Source organism: Mustelus asterias, unplaced genomic scaffold (genome assembly GCF_964213995.1).
Source record: "Mustelus asterias unplaced genomic scaffold, sMusAst1.hap1.1 HAP1_SCAFFOLD_42, whole genome shotgun sequence".
Lineage (NCBI taxonomy): Eukaryota > Metazoa > Chordata > Chondrichthyes > Carcharhiniformes > Triakidae > Mustelus > Mustelus asterias.
The window spans coordinates 2213395-2228887 of NW_027590119.1; the positions used below are offsets into that span (position 1 = coordinate 2213395).

Sequence of the window (15493 nt, forward strand, 5' to 3'; positions counted from 1 at the left end):
GGAGGTCAGACTTTCAAAATCTGTGTATAATGCAAAACATGGAAACATTGCCAACCATCAGAAGACCGAGCAGAACTTCAGAACGAAAAAAAAACTAATTTGTGGAATTGTCCTGCAATTGGGAGATTTAATTGATTGCATGTAAAGTTACATGATTAGTTTTGTTAAGCAGAATGCGAAGTGACAAAGGGAAATGATGAAAACGCTATGAATGTGGCGGTAAGACGCCGAGGGACCTGAGTGAATATGTGCATAGATCATTCATGGTGGAAGATAGTTTGAAAGAGCGGAAAAGAAAATAGTTAACAGTCTTTGTTGGGGAAAAGAATACAGAAGCAAGGAAGTTATGCTAAATTTGTAAAAAGCACTGGAAAATAGTCAACTGAAAAATTGCGTCAAATTCTGGGCACCAAACGTAAGGAGAAATGTAAAGCTAATAGGCTGGATGCAGAGGGAAAATACGAGATTAGTTCCAGAGATCAGAAACTTCAGTTCCGAAAATATATTGGTGAGGTTCAGACTGATTTCCTTGACAGGAAGTTGCTGATGTGATCCCATTGAGGCCTTCAAAATCCTGAGGGGTCTTGACAGAGTAGATAGAGAGTAATTGTTCAATAGCAGATGGATTTTGTAACAGAGGGCGCGGGTTGAAGTTAATTGGTGAAAGAAGCATGGAGTCATAACGAAAAACATTTTCGGACAGTGACTGATTCAGACCTGCAATCTGCTGTTTCAGAGTACGGTTCAGGGAGCGCCAATTGATGGTTTCAAAATGGGATTGGATTATTGTCTGGAATTGAAAAAAATGCTGGACTGTGGGCTATAGAGTGTTATTGGATGAATTGCTCCTTTAGAGGACCAGCACATACATGATGCTTCAAAATGGCCTGCTTCTCTCCTGTAAATAGTCTATCAGTGTGGAAAATGAAGTCAGTGGCAAAGTGGTAATATCACTGGGAGAGGATTTCTGAGGGGAGGCAGTTTGCTCAAGGTATATGTTCAAATCTAACTGCAAAAGAACGTGGGTTTTAAAATGCAATTGCAATTTTGAATTTAAACCTCGTTCCGTAATTGCAGCCAATACAAGTAATATAGCAGATCCTCTAATGCCCAGCAGAAAAGGAAACCATCCATCATTTCCCAGTTTGGCCCATAGCTGACTCAAGGCTATGAGGGAGGAACTGACAAAAATCGACTGGAAGCAGAGCCTAATGGGAAAGACAGTAGAACAGCAATGGCAGGAGTTTCTGGGAGTAATTGAGGACACAGTGCAGAGGTTCATCCCAAACAAAAGAAAGGTTATCAGAGGGGGGATTAGGCAGCCATGGCTGACAAAGGAAGTCAGGGAATGCATCAAGGCAAAAGAGAGAGCCTATAATGTGGCAAAGAGTAGTGGGAAGTCAGAAGATTGGGAAGGCTATAAAAACAAACAGAGGATAACAAAGAGAGAAATAAGGAAGGAGAGGATCAAATATGAAGGTAGGCTAGCCAGTAACATTAGGAATGATAGTAAAAGTTTCTTTAAATACATTAAAAACAAACGGGAGGCAAAAGTAGACATTGGGCCGCTCCAAAATGACGCTGGTAATCTAGTGATGGGAGACAAGGAAATAGCTGAGGAACTTAATAAGTACTTTGCGTCAGTCTTCACAGTAGAAGACATGAGTAATATCCCAACAATTCAGGAAAGTCAGGGGGCAGAGTTGAATATGGTTGCCATCACAAAGGAGAAAGTGCTAGAGAAACTAAAAGGTCTGAAAATTGATAAATCTCCGGGCCCAGATGGGCTACATCCTAGAGTTCTAAAGGAGATAGCTGAAGAAATAGTGGAGGCGTTAGTTATGATCTTTCAAAAGTCACTGGAGTCAGGGAAAGTCCCAGAGGATTGGAAAATCGCTGTTGTAACCCCACTGTTCAAGAAGGGAACAAGAAAAAAGATGGAAAATTATAGGCCAATTAGCCTAACCTCAGTTGTTGGCAAAATTCTAGAATCCATCGTTAAGGATGAGATTTCTAAATTCTTGGAAGTGCAGGGTCGGATTAAGACAAGTCAGCATGGATTTAGTAAGGGGAGGTCGTGCCTGACAAACCTGTTAGAGTTCTTTGAAGAGATAACAAATAGGTTAGACCAAGGAGAGCCAATGGATGTTATCTATCTTGACTTCCAAAAGGCCTTTGACAAGGTGCCTCACGGGAGACTGCTGAGTAAAATAAGGGCCCATGGTATTCGAGGCAAGGTACTAACATGGATTGACGATTGGCTGTCAGACAGAAGGCAGAGAGTTGGGATAAAAGGTTCTTTCTCAGAATGGCAACCGGTGACAAGTGGTGTCCCGCAGGGTTCAGTGTTGGGGCCACAGCTGTTCTCTTTATATATTAACGATCTAGATGACGGGACTGGGAGCATTCTGGCCAAGTTTGCCGATGATACAAAGATAGGTGGAGGGGCAGGTAGTATTGAGGAGGTGGGGAGGCTGCAGAAAGATTTAGACAGTTTAGGAGAGTGGTCCAAGAAGTGGCTGATGAAATTCAACGTGGGCAAGTGCGAGGTCGTACACTTTGGAAAAAAGAATAGAGGCATGGACTATTTTCTAAACGGTGACAAAATTCATAATGCTAAAGTGCAAAGGGACTTGGGAGTCCTAGTCCAGGATTCTCTAAAGGTAAACTTGCAGGTTGAGTCCGTAATTAAGAAAGCAAATGTAATGTTGTCATTTATCTCAAGAGGCTTGGAATACAAAAGCAGGGATGTACTTCTGAGGCTTTATAAAGCACTGGTTAGGCCCCATTTGGAGTACTGTGAGCAATTTTGGGCCCCACACCTCAGGAAGGACATACTGGCACTGGAGCGGGTCCAGCGGAGATTCACACGGATGATCCCAGGAATGGTAGGCCTGACATACGATGAACGTCTGAGGATCGTGGGATTATATTCATTGGAGTTTAGGAGGTTGAGGGGAGATCTGATAGAAACTTACAAGATAATGAACGGCTTAGATAGGATGGACGTAGGGAAGTTGTTTCCATTAACAGGGGAGACTAGGACGCGGGGGCACAGCCTTAGAATAAAAGGGAGTCACTTTAGAACAGAGATGAGGAGAAATTTCTTCAGCCAGAGAGTGGTGGGTCTGTGGAATTCATTGCCACAGAGGGCTGTGGAGGCCGAGACGTTGAGCGTCTTCAAGACAGAAATTGATAAATTCTTGATTTCTCGAGGAATTAAGGGCTATGGGGAGAGAGCGGGTAAATGGAGTTGAAATCAACCATGATTGAATGGTGGAGTGGACTCGATGGGCCGAATGGCCTTACTTCCGCTCCTATGTCTTATGGTCTTATGGTCTAAGGCCCACACGTGTTTGGCGTTTACATGACTTCTGTGATGATCTAGGAAACCAATGAATTCAGAGTACTCGCGATTGCCAAATTATGCTGGCCTTGCCAGCTGTGTGTACACCCCATGAAAGAATAAGAAACAGCAACGAAAATCAGCATTTCATAACATCTGCAATAGCAAAGGACGTCCAGGAGATGGCAGTGAAACCGTGCTCTTTGGCACGACGCGAAACAGAACGTCTCAGTTATTGCTGCAATCGATGTAGTCTTTATTCATCCTAAACTAGACCCAGTTTATGTGACACAAAATCATATTTCTGATTACGTGACAATAATTCTCAATTGATTCTCTACTCAGCAAAATCCCAGTTGTCACTATACCGCACCAAGCCTCATTTGATATTACATTGCTGGAATCTGCAACGTGTAAAGAAACCTCGACGATACCTCAATCACTGCTGCACCAGTCCACCTCCCTGTTTATACCGAATAATATCCTGTCTCTAATTATTGTTCTATTTCATGACTCGTTTATTGCTCTAATGTCCCTGTCAAATCTTTTATCAATCTGAAGCCTTAGTTTGAAATTATTGCATCAGCTTTGTCTCAGTTTATATCATACAATGCCCAGAATCAGATTCAACAGCATTTGAACCGATTGAACAGGTGGAGTTTTATTGCGCTAGCTGCTGTGTCCTTTATTAATGCGCCAAACCATACCACTGTTCATTTTACACATTATCCTCTCTCAATTATTGCTTTACTCTGCATTGCCACACTTTATATCATACTAGATTATATCCCTATATTCTAATAGCGTCCATGTGAGACTACATTACACTAGAACCTGTCTCAGTTTAAATGTCTCTGCTTACATTGGAATGAACCTTGACTTTGTTACAGTTGCGTAATTCATGTTTCTGTCTATTTGAGAAAACATCACGCTGGTTAGTACGACGCTATAGAAATTCCGGACAAATGTGAGGTAATGCATTTTGGAAGGTCTCGTACAGATAGGAAATTTACAGTAAATGGCAGAACCCTTAGGACTATTGATAGGCAAAGGGATCTGGGTGTACAGGTACACAGGTCACTGAAAGTGTCAATGCAGGTGGAGAAGGTCGTCAAGAAGGCATACGGCATGCTTGCCTTCATCGGCCGGTGTATTGAGTTTAAAAATTGGCAAGTCATGTTGACGCTTTATAGAATCTTAGTGAGGCCGCACTTGGAATGTACGGTCAATTCTGGTCGCCACACTACCAGAAGGATGTGGAGGCTCTGGAGAGGGTACAGAAAAGATTTACCAGGATGTTGCCTGGTATGGAGGGCATTAGCTATGAGGAGAGGTTGGAGAAACTTGGTTTGTTCTCACTGGAGCGACGGAGGTTGAGGGGAGACCTGATAGAAGTCTACAAGATTATAAGAGGCATGGACAGAGTGGATAGTCAGAAGCTTTTTCCCAGGGTGGAAGAGTCAATTACTGGGGGGCATAGGTTCATGGTGCGAGGGGCAAATTTTAAAAGAGATGTACGAGGCAGATTTTTTACACAGAGAGTGGTGGGTGCCTGGAACTCGTTGCCGGGGGAGGTAATGGAAGCCGACACGGTAGTGACTTTTAAGGGGCGTCTAGGAAAGTACATGAATGAGATGGGAATAGAGGGATATGGTCTTCGGAAGCGTAGGGGGTTTTAGTTAAGTCGGGCAGCATGGTCGGTGCAGGCTTGGATGGCCTGTGCTGTAATTTCTCTTTGTTCCATACCCGCTCTCAGTAATCATTGAACTGGACCCAGTCTGCATTCATATTAGTACAAGTGCTGTATCAATAATTGGTGCACTCGACACTGTCTCTGTATTACTGCACAAAACCCGTCCTTCGTTCATAATAGAACAGATTGTATTAGATGGATTGGCTATGCAAAATTACCCGTTATTGTCCATAGGGTATGTGGATTCGCCATGGTAAATGTGTGGGGCTAACGGGGATAGGGCAGAGGGGAGGGCCTGGGTGGGATGCAAACTCGGAGAGCCAGATGGTCTTTTTCTGAACTCCAGGGATTCTATAGTTCGATGTCTAAGAATTATCATATCATACCTTGCTTAGACATACGAGTGCTTATTTCTTTTAAATATTCTTTTTTCCGATTACCCCCTTTGGAGAAATGATTTCTTTCAGCAATTTCCCTTCAGCTTTCCAAGTGATAACCTTCAGTCCATCTCTGCCTTCCATGAGTGTATGAAAACACCAGACAGTCCTGTATTTCAACTGAAGAACATTTAATATGCAACTATTTATTGACAACCATTCTGCTGTGTGCTCTTGCACACAAAACGATTTCCATAGAACCATAGAAAATTACAGCTCAGAAACAGGCCTTTTGGCCCTTCTTGTCTGTGCCGAACCATTTTTTGCCTAGTCCCACTGACCTGCACTTGGACCATATCCCTCCACACCCCTCTCATCCATGAACACGTCCAAGTTTTTCTTAAATGTTAAAAGCATTTACCCCTTTATCCGGCAGCTCATTCCACACTCCCACCACTCTCTGCGTGAAGAAGCCCCACCTAATATTCCCTTTAAACTTTTCTCCTTTCACCCTTAACCCATGCCCTCTGGTTTTTTTCTCCCCGAGCCTCAGCGGAAAAAGCCTACTTGCATTCACTCTATCTATACCCATCAAAATCTTATACACCTCTATCAAATCTCCCCTCAATCTTCTACGCTCCAGGGAATAAAGTCCAAACCTATTCAATCTCTCTCTGTAACTCAGCTTCTCAAGTCCCGGAAACATCCTTGTGAACCTTCTTTGCACTCTTTCAACCTTATTTACATCCTTCCTGTAACTAGGTGACCAAAACTGTACACAATACTCCAAATTCGGCCTCACCATGCCTTATATAACCTTACCATAACACTCCAACTTTTATACTCGATACTCCGATTTATAAAGGCCAATGTACCAAAGGCACTCTTTACGACCCTATCCACCTGTGACGTCACTTTTAGGGAATTCTGTACCTGTATTCCCAGATCCCTCTGTTCAAATGCACTCTTCAGAGTCCTACCATTTACCCTGTACGTTATTCTTTGGTTTGTCCTTCCAAAGTGCAATATCTCACACTTGTCTGCGTTAAATTCCATTTGCCATTTTTCAGCCCATTTTTCTAGTTGGTCCAAATCCCTCTGCAGGCTTTGAAAACCTTCCTCACTGTCCACTACACCTCCAATCTTTGTATCATCAGCAAACTGCTGATCCAATTTACCACATTATCATCCAGATCATTGATATAGATGACAAACAACAATGGACCCAACACCGATCCCTGCGGCACACCACTAGTCACAGGCCTCCACTCAGAGAAGCAATCCTCCACAACCACTCTCTGGCTTCTTCCATTGAGCCAGTGTCTAATCCAATTTACTACCTCCCCATGTATACCTAGCGACTGAACCTTCCTAACTAACCTCCCATGAGGGACCTTGTCAAAAGCCTTGCTGAAATCCAGGGAGACAACATCCACCGCCTTCCCTTCATCCACTTTCCTGGTAACCTCCTCGAAAAACTCTAATAGATTGGTCAAACATGACCTACCACGCACAAAGCCATGTTGACTCTCCCTAATAAGTCCCTGTCTATCCAGATATTTGTAGATCCTATCCCTTATCACACCTTCCAATAACTTGCCCACCACCGACGTCAAACTTACTGGCCTATAATTTCCCGGATTTCTTTTGGAACCTTTTTTAAACAACAGAACAACATGAGCCACCCTCCAATCATCCGGCACCTCCCCCGTAAATACTGACATTTTAAATATGTCTGCCAGGGCCCCTGCAAGTTCAACACTAGCTTCCCTCAAGGTCCGTGGGAATACCCTGTCCGGTCCTGGGGATTTATCCACTCCGATTTGCCTCAAGACAGCGAGCACCTCCTCCCCTTTAATCTGTAAAGGTTCCATGACCTCCCTACCAGTTTGCCCTATTTCCGTAGACTCCATGCCCGTTTCCTCAGTAAATACGGATGCAAAAAAACCATTTAGTATCTCCCCCATCTCTTTTGGTTCCATACACAGTCTACCACTCTGGTCTTCAAGAGGACCAATTTCATCCCTCACTATCCTTTTGCTCCTAACATACCTATAGAAGCTCTATGGATTTGCCTTCACTCTGTCTGCCAAAGCAACCCTCATGTCTTTTTTTAGCCCTCCTGATTTCCCTCTTAAGTAGCTTCTTGCACTTTTTATACTCCTCGAGCATCTGATCTGTTCCTTGCTGCCTGTACATTTCGTACAACTCTCTCTTCCTCTTAATCAGTGTTACAATCTCCCTCGAGACCCAAGGTTCCTTATTCCTATTTACTTTGCCTTTAATCCTGGCAGGAACATACAAACTCTGCACTCTCAAAATTTCTCCTTTGAAGGCCTCCCACTTTCCATTTACATCCTTACCAGAGAACAGCCTGTGCCAATCCACACTTCCTAGATCCCTTCTCATTTCATCAAAATTGGCCTTTTTCCAGTTCAGAACTTCAACCCGAGGACCAGATCTATCCTTATCCACGATCAGGTTGAAACTAATGGCATTATGATCACTGGATCCAAAGTGTTCCTTCGCACTCACATCCATCACCTGCCCTAACTCATTTCCCAATAGGAGATCCAGTATCGCATCCTCTCTAGTTGGCACCTCTATATACTGATGTAGAAAATTCTCCTGAACACATTTTACAAACTTTACCCCGTCTAAACCTTTAACAGTATGCGAGTCCCAATCTATATGTGGAAAATTAAAATCCCCTACTATCACAGCTTTGTGTTTCTTGCTGTTTCAATCTGACTATTTTGCTGCCAACATTGACTTATCTGTCTTTAAAAATCTGTTGGAAAATGGATAAATCGCATCTCGAATGACGAGGAGATTACTGGAAATTGATCTTCTTCGTGTCTCACTAAAGTTCCTGATTTTCGACTCAATTATGTGCTGATTTGTGAAAATGATGGCGGAAGTGACCGTGGATATATAGCCGACAGGAGATAATTACATCTGTAATTCTCAGACTTCTTATTCCTATTAATGCAAAGGATTGAAACATCTGCTGTTCTCCAGAGATCTGTTTAACCGTTACATTCGCCAATTCCATGGTAACCATCCTAAGTATTTTCTACTGTGGAAAGGTTGTACAATCTCGGTAACACGACGAATCAGGATCAGGTATATTATGAGGGTGGCCAGACCTTGTGTGATACAAACAGTGATATTGCCTGGTGAACATGGACAGTAGCTGTTCAAGATGGCAGCTCATCACCACTTTGTCAGGGGCAATTAGGGAAGGGCAACAGATGCCAGTGATGCCCACATCCCATAAATGATTAAAAATTATGCAGTAACAACAGAGACAGAATCTAATCTAATATAGACAGATATGCTGGCGCAATGATAACATAAACTGGCCGGGAGAGTCATGTAAGCTAATGCATTAGATATATAGAATAAGAGAGACAGAACATGATATAACATTTAAATAAACAGTTTGTTCCGTGTGATCATTCTAGAAAAAAGTAAATTGTCCAATAATAATTGGCAGGCGTCAAACGTAGGAAAACCAGATATAGGTTCCAATTCACAACTGATTGGGTAACGGTTTCGAAAAATAATCATAGAGAATTAGAATATTATAATTTGAATGGCCGGCCCCGGTGTTTCACTAACAGAGACAGCTGGGCCCGGAGTCAGACTGGGACCTGATATAAGGAAGCATATCTTTTCGAGGGCCTTGTGCAGGTTTCCTTGTCATGACGAGTGATGCAGTGATTTGTGTGGCAAACACGGATTGGAAACCGATGACAGCCGCAAGAATGACTGACTCCACCTGACAAAGAGCTGTTATTCCCATGGGGGGGGGGGGGGGGGGTGGATCAATCATGGTGGACTCCAAAAAATTCTGTCATCTGAGGTAACAATGGTGAATCTGTTAGAGGAACAGAAAATAACATGCTCCTTCTCATTCTTACAAACAGTTCCACATTTCCAGTCAGAATTGGGACATGTGAAGACTGAAAAGACGAAGTATGAAAATATCATCGGAGGCAAAACGAATAGTGCAATAACTGTTAAGGATTATTGCACTTTTCCGAAACAAGTTCGATCCAATGCTAATTTGTTCAAAGTGATGGCTTGTAAATAGAATTGAATAATTAAATTTCGGCATCGTTCCTGGCAAATGTCCACCACCAACCCTCCCATCCCCCCCTCCCCCACCGCGCACACACACGCACGCACATACACACACACACACACACACACGTGTTGCCAAAAGATAAGATTAGCACAAGACGACAGCTGTATAAATATTGCATCTTATTCAGTCTCAATGAAGGACAGGGGGAGACTCAAAAACGATGCTAGGACAATGGTGCATAAGAACCATTAAAATGGACCTGTTCTCGAAAATCCTTCACATTTTACTCCATGAAGGATATATCTCATTTATTTTCAAAGTTACTGTGAAATCTGATTCGATCACCCTCTGAAGCTGTTCATTCCAGTCCACAACAACTTTTGTGTAAAAGTAAACAATCACATTTCTGTCTCTCTGCTCAATAAAATAAATCTGTGCCCACTGGTTGCTGACCGTCCTCCCAGTTGAAATATCCTCTCTTTAATTACCCCACTCAAAACGTCATGATTTTGAACACGAATAAAAGTGTTCAAAACACTGGCAAGGAGATAGAGAGAGAGAGACACCGGGAGAGTTAGGAGAAAGAAAAACGGGGTGCTGACAGATAAAAGCTGAAGAACAAAAAATAAATAGCAGATGGAGAGAAAATGATCGAACAATGCAAGATAACAGCTATCATTTCCTTTCTTCACGAAACCTGGGAGAGCTCAGTGACTGATCCACTGACCATCCAGTTATGTCCTGGAATGGAAACTCTGAACAGATCGCACCAGACTCATTTGTAAATGTCACCACAATGTGATCTTTATAACTCTGCCCTGGCTCTGTGGACAGATATAGGCCGCACTGACAGATGTTCTCGTCAGATTGTGGCCCCTGGATTTATTTTCTGCTCAGAAGTGAGATGTGTGGTTTGGAACTGGCAGCAAGAATCAGGAAGTTATATTACCTGAGAATGAAACAAACGGGGCCAGTTTAATGTTATCACCGTGAACAGTCTTCCTGCCTGCGAGGGTGAACTCATTCTGAAAGCTTCAAGAACAGTCACAGAATTGCTGCCGGTCGCAGCATTACATTCACTTCGATTGCCATGTTAATGAATCAAGAAAATGATCATATTTGGGGTTTAGGTAGGTTAATTGAAAGGAAGATGGATTGAAAATTATCGCTGAGAGAAAAGATGGAAAATTAAAGCAACATTTTTCCCCGCACAGGTGTTCTAAAATAGAAAGTTTAAGTGTGTTAGGTGTTGTGTGAGTGAAATCGAGGAGAGCGTATAAAAGAGTGAACTGGTCTGTTTCCGGCACTGAATTTTCCTCTGTTGAGATTGTTCTGTTTCATCTTTTCAGTCACAAGTTGCCTTAAGCATGAAAGTTAAACATTTTTGAACGAGTAGCCAGATCCGGCTCATGGGTACCTGTGTAAGTGAGCTAAAGGAGATTGAGAGAGAGAAGAGAGGTTTTCCGATTTAGGTCTTGTCTGAGACAGAGAAAGAGAGGAGAGAAGTTCAGTGAGTCATTTGAAAGATGCAATGCCTTGGCAGTGGAATGGCCAGCTGTATATCACATTCAGAGCGTCCAGAGCAGTTCATTAACTTTAGGCATTGACTGAGGCAAAGAATGTGCAAGTAAATACTGAACAAATTACCATAAAATTCTTAAAACTAATTGCAATTATTTACATAGGATTTATGACTGGTACATCACATTGTTATGGGCATAGGGTCCACTTCGGGCTTGTGTAACTGTCTGTCTGGTTTTTGCAAATTGTGTGCGTGGGTTTCCGCCAGGTTTACCGCTTTCCTCCTGCAGTCCAAAGATGTGCAGGTTAGGAGGAGTGGTCATGCTGAATTGTCCCTGAGAATCCATTTGCAGTCCAACGTGGCATACGTTTACTGTATTCCTCAATTTCTTTTGAACAAGAGGATGTTACAAGATTCATCCCATGCTTTCAACAAATTATTGCACACAATACGTGAGCAACTAGATATGATGTGCAACACCGAATATTTATTAACAAGATGAAATGCATACTTCCAACCGCTTTCATCCACACGAATACGTTTCATTTCTTAAGTTAGTATCTATTTATTTAAAGTTAATTTATTAGTCACATGTCGGCTTGCATTAGCACTGCAATGAAGCGGCTCTGAGAATACCCCAGTCGCCACACTCTGGCAGCTGTTCGGGTACACTGAGGGAGAATTTGATATTCCCAATGCACCTAACTAGCACAGCTTTGGAATGTGGAAGGAAACCGACACAGACACAGGGAGAACGTACAAACTCCACACATATAGTGACCAAGCCAGGAATCGAACTCGAGTCCCCAGCACTGTGAGGCAGCAGTGCTAACCGCTGCTAACCACTGCGCCATCCAGCTAGCTTGGTCTTCCTCTTTTTCCATCCATCAGACGCATTTTATAGAAAATTAGTAACTGAGGCAGTGCCTGCTTTTTTATTCGGACCCAATGTAATGCAACGTGAGGTACGGGTGTGCTCAGTAGTGCATGACATACAACCTACCAAAAATAATATCTGAGATGGAACCTAATGTAACATATGTGGACTATTGACTGAGCAACAACAGCTCAGAAATGATTAATTGTAGCATATATCACGGCATGTCTTCATGTAATATAAAGGAAGCGGTACGTAATGTAATGTAAACAGATACAAGGTATATTGCAATAATGATTCAAATGAATCAAATGCAGTATATAAAGAGGCATGGCCTAGTGCATTACTGTATACGACTGCACCAAATGGGTTATTGCAGCGAACATCGTCAAGTACAGTACTAACTGAGACAGGGTTAATTGTAGCCCTAATAGATCAAGGCCCAGTCCGTTAATAAATTAAACTTCAGGTTGCGTTATATAGTGCAGAAAGAAAGATAAAACGAGATATGGTGGCGTACAGACATGACTGAGACAACTCCTGTGCAATAAAAAAAAATTACATGGTTAAATGCAGTAATAACAGAAGGAGGGGCAGTGTAATAAAACTAAACTCAATATATAGTGAAATTTAAGCAGATACATCGTCGTACCATAGTAAGCAATAGAACAAAAATGGCCATTAATATGTTCCTCGGAATCATAACCTAATTCAGTAATAAAATGCTATGAATCCTGGAGGATGAACTGCAGTGTTGACTGAGGGAGGAGAGAGAGAGAGAGAGACAGATGGACAAGTGCACTAATATCACTCCATTTATGATGAATGATCTGCTGAGTGTTTCTGGCAGTTCATTTTTCAGATCCCATGCATCCGCAGTATCTTGTTTTTGAGCAAGGAGATATTTGAACAGATTACTAAAAGGACGATCAATACAGGGACAGTTTTATGCCTTGATTTAGACGAGGAAAGTGAGATAAGGAGATTTAGGGAGGGAATAACAGAGCTTCGGGCCTGGGCAGATTAACACATCCCAAACTGAAAAATAATTTTGAAGATAAGAATGGAAATTGCAGAAAATATATATATTGAAATTCTATTCAAACATAACTTGTTCTGTGGCCATTTCGTTTTATTTCTTTCTGAAACAGATGAACAATGAACCATTGGTTAGAAAATTGGCCTGTGGGAGCCCATCTGGCGATATTGCGAGTACAAAATTCTGTCTCATACCGCCAGTGTATCAGTTGAATGCTATTAATAAAATACGACAGGCGAAACAATCTTTATCGCTAAAATCTGCAGCAAATTGACATAGTGCAGCACAATCTACAACGAATAAAAGGCATCATAACAGAGATTCCTAAATATATTGCAAAGAGCACTGCACTATTGTTCATATTGACCTGTCCCTCAATGCCAGTTTATCACTGAGAAAATGTTATAACGTTCACGCTAAATATTACCCACACAATAGCAGAGTGATTAGACGTTTCTCACAGCTACTTATAAATATTAGTAAAAAATAAACCGACTGTTTCAAACAAGAATGATTGGTATCGGACAGGCACACCCACATATATCATGATTGATAATATCTCGACAGGCAACATATTCATGGTCGCATGTTGGATTAACAGAGACAGGCTCTGATGTAATGTAAAGAGACAAATCCTGTGTAATATAAAAAGAGGTGGGATCCGACGTAATATAATCAGATCTGTGGTCCACTGTAGGACTAATTGAAAGGACCTGATGTAGCATAAATAGAGAAATGGCTGAGTGTAGCATAACGAGAAAAACGACCGAATGTAGTATAAAGAGAGACAGGGTCCACTACCATATCATTAAAGACTGGGTCTGGTACAACATAAATAGAAGTATGGACTAGTGTAATGTAATCAGAGGATTGATTCAGTTAATTAATAACTAATAAAGCAGGGTCTTCTACATACTGGCCCTATTGCCAATGGATAGCGTTTTCTTCCTAATGAGCAAAACATGCTCATTCATAACTTTGAACTTCTGTACTAAATCTCCCATAAACTGCACTGTTCTAAAGGAAAGAAACTCCGCGTTCAGCTGTTCTGATAGTGTAGCTCATGCATGATGAACGTCAAGCTCCACACCACCTTCTGCCTCGCATGTTTCCCGATGTCATGTTAGGAATTGATGGAACTTTCACATGGATTCTCATTAATCAATGGCATCGTGTCAGAATAAGATTCAAGGCTAAGAAAAGACTTGCTTCTGACAATTAAATGCATCAGTGAAATATTGGACACAGATCTCAGAGTTTAGACACACTGAGCTCAATGTTATGTCAAAACACAGAACTGTGATCGGTTAACAGTCTTATCCCAGTGGAATCAACATCATTTTTGAGTCAAATGCTAATGTGCTCAATTCCCACAACAGATACCTGAGCTCATGATACAACCTGTGACAAAGTGCTGAATGTTCAGTTGTTCCATTATTGGATGTGATGATATTTCAGTCCAAGGTGTAGCATACAATATTATTATTAAGCTTGTATTCCAGAAGCTTGAAGTAATGCTCTGCGGGCAAGAACATAAGAAATAGGAGCAGGAGTAGGCCATCTAGCCCCTCGAGCCTGCCCCGCCATTCAATAAGATCATGGCTGATCTGACGTGGATCAGTACCACTTACCCGCCTGATCCCCATAACCCTTAATTCCCTTACCGATCAGGAATCCATCCATCCGCGCTTTAAACATATTTAGCGAGGTAGCCTCCACCACCTCAGTGGGCAGAGAATTCCAGAGATTCACCACCCTCTGGGAGAAGAAGTTCCTCCTCAACTCTGTCTTAAACCGACCCCCCCCCCTTTATTTTGAGGCTGTGTCCTCTAGTTTTAACTTCCTTGCTAAGTGGAAAGAATCTCTCCGCCTCCACCCTGTCCAGCCCCCGCATTATCTTATAAGTCTCCATAAGATCCCCCCTCATCCTTCTAAACTCCAACGAGTACAAACCCAATCTCCTCAGCCTCTCCTCATAATCCAAACCCCTCATCTCCGGTATCAACCTGGTGAACCTTCTCTGCACTCCCTCCAATGCCAATATATCCTTCCTCATATAAGGGGACCAATACTGCACACAGTATTCCAGCTGCGGCCTCACCAATGCCCTGTACAGGTGCATCAAGACATCCCTGCTTTTATATTCTATCCCCCTCGCAATATAGGCCAACATCCCATTTGCCTTCTTGATCACCTGTTGTACCTGCAGACTGGGCTTTTGCGTCTCATGCACAAGGACCCCCAGGTCCCTTTGCACGGTAGCATGTTTTAATTTGTTTCCATTGAGATAGTAATCCCATTTGTTATTATTTCCTCCAAAGTGTATAACCTCGCATTTATCAACGTTATACTCCATTTGCCATATCCTCGCCCACTCACTCAGCCTGTCCAAATCTCTCTGCAGATCTTCTCCGTCCTCCACACGATTCACTTTTCCACTTATCTTTGTGTCGTCTGCAAACTTCGTTACCCTACACTCCGTCCCCTCCTCCAGATCATCTATATAAATGGTAAACAGTTGCGGCCCAAGTACCGATCCCTGCGGC

At 42.3% G+C, this 15493-nt stretch overlaps 2 protein-coding genes across 2 annotated transcripts in view; one reads left to right on the forward strand and one right to left on the reverse strand.

Annotated features, from left to right (window-relative positions):
• The window catches only part of LOC144482794 (uncharacterized), a 442920-nt gene that overhangs the window by 324659 nt on the left and 102768 nt on the right, over positions 1 to 15493 (reverse strand). The gene's annotated exons all lie outside the window — the stretch shown is intronic.
• The window catches only part of LOC144482732 (uncharacterized), a 221626-nt gene that overhangs the window by 135957 nt on the left and 70176 nt on the right, over positions 1 to 15493 (forward strand). The window contains exon 7 of the mRNA XM_078201570.1: positions 11590 to 11605. Within this exon, the coding sequence (XP_078057696.1) occupies positions 11590 to 11605 (16 nt within the window). The remainder of the gene's footprint in view (positions 1 to 11589; positions 11606 to 15493) is intronic.